The following is a 7,049-nucleotide window of genomic DNA, read 5'->3' as shown; positions in this document are numbered from 1 at the left end:
GTAGGGAGAAAACACTCAAAGAAACAACACACAAGCAGAGTTGCTTCATTTTTATTTACTCAGCAAACATTTTCCCATGTGATTTTTAAGTGCCACCCAGCAGCTAACCGAGATTATTAGACGCTGTCTGCTTTTTCATGATGAAGCTTTTTGCTAACGGGATCTTTTTCCAGAAATAAGACCATTAGTTTGTTAAGGTATCCCAGTTTACATAAGTACAGCTGCTAACTTCAACCACAATTAAATTGTATTTACAACAGCACATCTTACACTTATTCTACAAAGGACAAGACTCTCCATCCAAAATTGTCCTACTCCCTGTCCCACACCAGGATTTCACTCTTACAGTATTAGGGGTGCCTTCACCTGTTCAGCCACGTCTTTCCCCATCAGTGTTTCAACAATGGCCAATCCAAATTCAAAGCTGGTACCAGGACCGCGGCTGGTGAGGATGTTCCCGTCTTTCTCCACACGGCTCTCAGAGTAGGAGTAGTGTGCTTGGGGGGACACACAACAAAAAGAGGGTCAGTCTCCATCATAGTGCCTGCAGTTGCTGCAGAGCATAGACCTGCCTGTCGCAAGGCACTACCATTCGTTGCCTGCAGGCTACAGCAGCAGCTGAGGAGCAGCGGCTCTGTCCGAGCTAACAGCCTCATGCTCTACAGAAGACACCTCAGGCATCTGCGTGGGCCCAGCCTGCCTCAGGCTCTGCACCCCTGCACCTCCACAAACAACTAGCTCATCACTGCCTGCAGTCCTCAGGGAGGAAAAGGGCCTGTGGGGAGCTCTGGCAGTTCATTCACATGGTATGGAAATGCATCTCTGACTCTACAAGCTCATCAAGAAGCACTTGCTATGCCTGTCAGTTCCCATGAGGTTACTTTTGGAAGTCAAACTGCTTTTGTATAGCTGTTCAGAACTTTCTTTTTTCCAAATGCGTGCAGAGGGAACTGGAGGAACTCTGCCATCTCCTGCTCACCTTCAGACTCATTAATGCTCACAGAATGACTTCTTAATAGTGCTTCACCACTACTTCCTTCAGGTATGTGAAAAAAGTGTGGACCCATCAGCTGCTCACAGCAACAAAGCACTACTCAAGGGAGAGCAGGAAAAGTGCTGTTGGGGTTTGCGGTTGGGACCACTGAGGCAAAGAACAAAGAGGGCAGTCTCAAGAGAATAAGGGAGAAAAATGCTCCTAGTATGACAGTAGCAGTGTATTTTCCCCCAAGGACAAGAATGTTAATACAGCCCTGTATTTTCAGGTTAAATACACTTAGAAATACATTCATAGCATATTCAATTGAATTTTGATTACATTCAGGAAAGCATTAAGGAAATGCAGAGATACAAAATAACACAGAAAAGCAGTTTTCCTTTCTTTAAATCAAGGGTCCAGGAAAACAAAACAAAAAAACAATCAGAGAAGAGTTTAGAGAGAAACTTACATACCTCCGTTCATCATTTTATCCTTGGCCAAAGGATGTGTTGTGACTTTGCTTCCAAACCCTATCCCATGTGCCAGAAGGGCAGTAGGACCTGTAGGGACACACAGTTGCACCAGTGGCGAACTCTTTTCTGCCACAAACACTTTTAAGATCACACATTCAGATGCTAGGCCCTCAAGAGGCCAAAGCTGACTGGGGACATACTCTTTTTAATAAAACTGATGCCAGCCCTATCACTGAAGCAAAAAGCCTCAAAAAGAACACAGCTGTATAATCTCCCCCATTCTATCAGATAAAATGCCCTGTGCAGAGAAACATACGAAGAAGAGAGAAGGTTCAAAGAATACGCATTTCACGCAGCTGTCCTACCAATGGCTGTGCTGCCTTTGAAGAAATTGAGAACAAGGGTCATTTCACTTCCAGAGAACACAGTTTCTTTAAAACTGCTTGAAACTAAGTAACAAAAAGTCTGGATTTCAATCTAAACGTTAACCAGGTACAAGTACTTTATGACCATGTTAAGCCTTGAATTTAGAGACTTAACAGATAAAATTTCATTTGAGCAAGTCTTTACATGTTTTATTTGTATGCCAAGCAGTATTTTGGAGAGGTTACAGGCTAACTGCTAAGTTTCTGTTTTTAAAAATCTTTCTCTTTTCTTTTCAAACTTCCTCCTTGGCCTGAATTGAGGAACTAGTTTGTGTCAAGATGTTCTAAGTCAACTGACAGAAAATCCTTATGGGAACTCCAAAAGAAACCAAAGGCAGCATAGAGAAGTAGAAGACTACCACTGCAAAGTTCAAGAACATTCACTACTCTGTACTGCACATAACCTAACTGAAGAATGAAAGAAAAAAACCCCAGCAACATACCAGAAAGTAAAAGCAAAAATGCACTCCACAAACATACCCTGTTAAGACTTCTAAACTTCCATCACCACTCTCCTCATTCTCAGCTATGGGTACCCAGGCCAGCCTCTCAGTTCATTTGGGAGTATTGGCAATTGTTCATTTTGCTTCTTTACACACAAATCTTATGAAGAAAGAACTGGATACTTAGTTGTGCAGAATATGTAAGCAGACATCCCTCTCCTCAGAGTAATTCCATCTTTTGCTACCACTCCGAGGTTGAGGGGTGAGCCTGCATGTCTATATTTACAGCCTGCCTTCTGAAGCTAAAGGGCAGCAGAGATGTGAGATAAATTTACACCAATGATGCCCTGCCAGCACTGTGTTCTTGCAGAATGATCACCAGAATAAAAAAATACTATCACATTACCTTTCACTTTTTATTTTAAAGACAGTAACACAACTGATTGGAAAATGTGTACCAAGCAGAACTTGGAGGATAAACTTTTACAATATTTTAAAGATTCCTCTGCTACTTAATTTACAAAAAAGTAAAATGCTGACGGGTGCATGTATAGTACAAATTCCTGCTTCTTAATTACAGGAATACAGATTTCTAAGACAGGAAACCATCTGCATGCCCCTTCAAAATATCCAAATGCTTTACAAAGAAAGATGCCTTGTTAACCCACCTGCACATATAGCAGCAATGAGACCTTTTCTGCTTTCCTGCTCCTTCAAAATGTCTTTCACAGCAGGAGACTGTATGAAGAAACCATATCACATGTCATTTAGGAAAATGTTGGGATGGTGGTTGGACTTGACGATTGTAGAGGTCCTTTCCACCATAGTGATTCTATGATTCTGTGACTGTTTGGTGTTGATTATTTGAAGCACAGTTGAAATATTTTCCACCGCAAATACATAAACAAATTTTACAAAGACAACCAGCTGACAACTCTCCATTCTGTCTCAGGACGGAGGACAATGAAAACACTAAGAAGGAGAAAAACTGAAACTAATAAGTACTTGCCCAACAAGAAAGGAGCAAGGAAATCAGAACTGCAAGGAAGTGCTTGGCCCACATAAAAGCTCACTAATCCATGGCCATAGAATGTTGTTGTTCAAAAACTGCACAAGCCAAATAGGAAGGAGTATTCATGAGACACTACCAGACAGTCTGTATCATTCTTAAGATTTATACAGGATATTTGTCTCATATTCCAGGGTGTACAAACTGTGTGACATCATCTAAATCCTATCTGATAGATCGACTTGTTTTTCCATGGGCCTTCCACAAGGTATTTATACCACCACTACAACAGTTTTGCACCAGAGACAAAATTCTTGAGCAAAGTAACAGAGTCCTGTGGGTTTGGCCTGTTTTGTATTTCATGGAATTAAATCTTGATTTGCAACCATGTCATCTTCATATGATCATGAACAGAGCACAGAGCACCCTCCCATTTTTACTCTGCTTAACTAGGTACTCAAGTCCAAGAATTTACCCAGTTGACCCTCCTATATACTCACAAGAAAGGCTTAAGACAATTAGCAACTAATTTACCAGTTCATTCAGAAGAGAATTTCAGATGCTGAACTAAATTTGCAGTATTGCTAAGCAAGTGTAGACCACCCAATACTCATGAGCATGTCTATGAACCTTTAATATAGCAGAACTTTACCTCTGACAAGTTCTGAGCTCCAAGGTTACCCCCCGGCAGGACCACGACATCGTAAGGCCCCTAAACAAACAAAAGGTAAAACTGTTCGTTGGAAGAAGGACTGGTACACACATTATACTGTTTTAAGGCTACCACAGCTGAGTTGAGTGAGAAGCAAAGGGGTCTATATTTTCTTCCACTGAACAACACTTTATGATCGGAGAACCAGTTCCAATTATTGAAAAAAATACCTCTGCCTATTCCAGAAAGAGCCCACTATCAATAAGGTCTATCACAGAACTAACTTTTAGCCTAGTGCATTTAAAAGCTTCAGCAAGCAAGTGACAGTTCTTGTACTGTAAGGACAAGCGACATTTCTCCAACCCCCTTTACATGTCTAACTGTAGCATTGCTTAGCTTTCCACCAGAACTTTTCAGTTGTTCCAAATCATGGTATTTTGTTGAGGCAATTAACATGCAAAATAAAGTTCTATGTTTGATGCTTTACAAAGACAAACACCTCTGCAAAGAGGTGAAATGTGTCTGATCCTAGCAGGCTATGAAGCAGGACAACACTGAAGGGGAGAACCATGGGGTGTGCAGGTCTGTGATTCACTACTGCACATAGTCAATATAACATGCAATGTTTTTCTAAAGGTAATCCATAAGCTTTCCAAAATCACTTCCAAAACTGTGAGGATGGCTATGTTGGCCATTATGTCAGATCAGTGCAATGACCTACCTCTTTTCTGGCATCTTCAAGACTGGCATCAGGACAAATGAAGACATCGCGACTGCATTGCACTGGTTCTTTTCCCGCTAGGCCTGCAACAGTCACCTTTATCTAACAGAAGAATACGTATATCATTACAGTACAAGAATTTGGGGCATTTTTCGTGCATGTTAGTTCTTAAGTAGTACATAGACAGAGAAACGCACTACTGAAACCTGTCAAGAACTGGGCAACACTCAAGCTTCCCCAAACCATGATTAAGTCCAAACGCACAAAGTAAGCAGTGGCATTCATCTAGAGATTAACAAATACCTCCAAAAGTTCAAATTCTTAAACAAGACATTGAGAGAATGCCTGATCTCACAGGTTTTAAGCAAAACAATACAGCCCAGGAGAGCTGGACTAAGTAGATCAGATAATGAATTAAAGCCTCTCTGCAGGCTCAAGCCATTCTCAAACATTTATGGCATCTTCAATCTTCTTCATTGACTTTTAGATGCCTGGTCATAATAACATAGATGTGCATGGCACAGCTCACAGACACTAAATAAGCAAACTTGTGCAGCCCAATAGAGGATACATTAATGGAATGACAAAAGGTAGTAGGTGGCAATTTTTTTTATTCTGGTAATTTCTCTCACCTGATGTTGGTGTATTTATTTAAAATCTTATTTTAATACCTAATCAGATGATAACACTGAGTACCACTACAGTTGCAAAAGTAACAAACAGCATGAGGAATCCCACCAGACAGAATTCTAGTTAATAACAAAATATTAAAAATAGCTCAAGAAAAGCTATGCAATGTCATGAGCTGTTCAGACCCCTACAAAAAAAAAGCACTTCCTGTTCCTATGGATGGGAGTAGCCATGTTTTCTGAAAGGGTAAGATTTACTGAAGTCATCTGGTCTGGTCTACGTTAGGCTCATATCTTTGGCACAAAAGGTTATCTTTTGCACAAATGCCAGTTACCATGCTCTATCAGGTCTGGCTGAGCTGATTTTCCCTTTTCAGCCCTCCTGGTGCAGTGCTTTCGTGTTGGGAGTTAGAAGGGTGTTGGTAACACCCATGTTGTGACTCCCACTGAGCAGTGTTCACACAGCACCAAGGCTCCTTCTAACATTTCCCCTACAGTGGGATGCGGTGGAGCGGGCCGGGGGGGCGAGCAGGACCTTGGGGGAACATAACCAGGACAGCTGACCCCAACTGACCAAAGGGATATTCCACACCCTGTGACAACAGCTCAAATATAAAGCTGGTACAATGGGGAGAGTGTGGCGGGGGGGAGCGGGGGATAGTCCTCAGTCCTCTGGAGCAACTGCTGTGCGTTTTGGAGCCCTGCTTCCCAGGAGAGGCCAGACATTGCAGAGGGATGGGAAGGAGAGAATAAGTCTTAGTTTTTTTTTCTCTTTGCTTCCGCATGTGGCATTGCTTGGCTTTTGCTCTCTAATTAAATTGCCTTTGTTTTTACCCACAAGGGTTTTGTCTCCATCTTATTTTCCTTTCCCCTTTTGCTCTGTGGAGGAGGGAGAGGAAAGAGGGAGGGTGACAGAGTGGCTTGGTGGGCATCACTTGCTCAGCCAGGGTTAACCCACCACACATGCATGCTTATTTGGGGCACAGCACAAATATTTGCTAACCAGTGAGAAGGCACAGGTAAATTTTCATGTCATACAACAGACGACACCTTCAACTCCTGGCAATGCACATCAACTTGTGGCAAACATTCTCCCTTGACCAAGCACTCACAAAAAGATTTTTCATTGTCTGAGAACTCACCCCAGCTCTTCTCATAACATCAGTGGGGATTACGGTTTCCATTTCCTCTGCCCCTTTTGCTAGAATCACCAGTGCTCTTTTCGAGGCCATATCTTGAAGAGTTGGTAGTAGGTGAGATGGTTGTGAAGGGAGGGGCTGAGAGAGGTAGAAAGAGACAGGTTATGGTTAGCAGGTAAATCCCCTAGCAGAAATCCTTCCTAATAGTGAAGTTTAATAGGGAGCAATTTGTGGTTTTGCATTACCTTTTATTTAAGCTGCCTCAAAATGGTTCACTAGCTTTAATTAACATTCACAGCAAACCCATTCAACTAAAGAGTTCTTTACAAAGAATGCATTACGCTATCAAGGGATTAAGACATTTATGCAGTAGGAGGAACAGCACATCAGCACCAGAACAAGAAGCAGCATGGCCTAATCAAGACTTTTTATGACTTGAATGTACCAGAAAGAAGGGTTCAAGGTGGGTGGCAGAGTTGTTTTCAGTTTGCACACTATCACTCATACCCAGACCACTGACTCCTACCCAGGTCAGCATTTATAAAAAGGGCTTGCATGAGTTTTGACCTCATGTCTGGTATT

At 42.0% G+C, this 7,049-nt stretch overlaps 1 protein-coding gene across 1 annotated transcript; it reads right to left on the bottom strand.

Moving 5' to 3' along the window:
- Positions 1-36: 36 nt before the first annotated feature.
- On the bottom strand, positions 37-6,609 carry PARK7 (parkinson protein 7). The gene is made up of 6 exons (XM_008940552.1): positions 6,471-6,609; positions 4,700-4,801; positions 3,979-4,038; positions 2,986-3,055; positions 1,450-1,536; positions 37-497 (listed from the first exon to the last, which is right to left on the bottom strand). Exons 1-6 carry the CDS (start codon positions 6,558-6,560, stop codon positions 343-345), a joined length of 564 nt encoding a protein of 187 aa, XP_008938800.1. The 5' UTR covers positions 6,561-6,609; the 3' UTR covers positions 37-342.
- Between the last annotated feature and the right edge of the window lie 440 nt (positions 6,610-7,049).

Source organism: Merops nubicus, unplaced genomic scaffold (assembly GCF_000691845.1).
Source record: "Merops nubicus isolate BGI_N331 unplaced genomic scaffold, ASM69184v1 scaffold5280, whole genome shotgun sequence".
NCBI lineage: Eukaryota > Metazoa > Chordata > Aves > Coraciiformes > Meropidae > Merops > Merops nubicus.
Note: the sequence above shows the minus strand (reverse complement) of the source record. Positions and strands in the feature narration are given on the sequence as shown.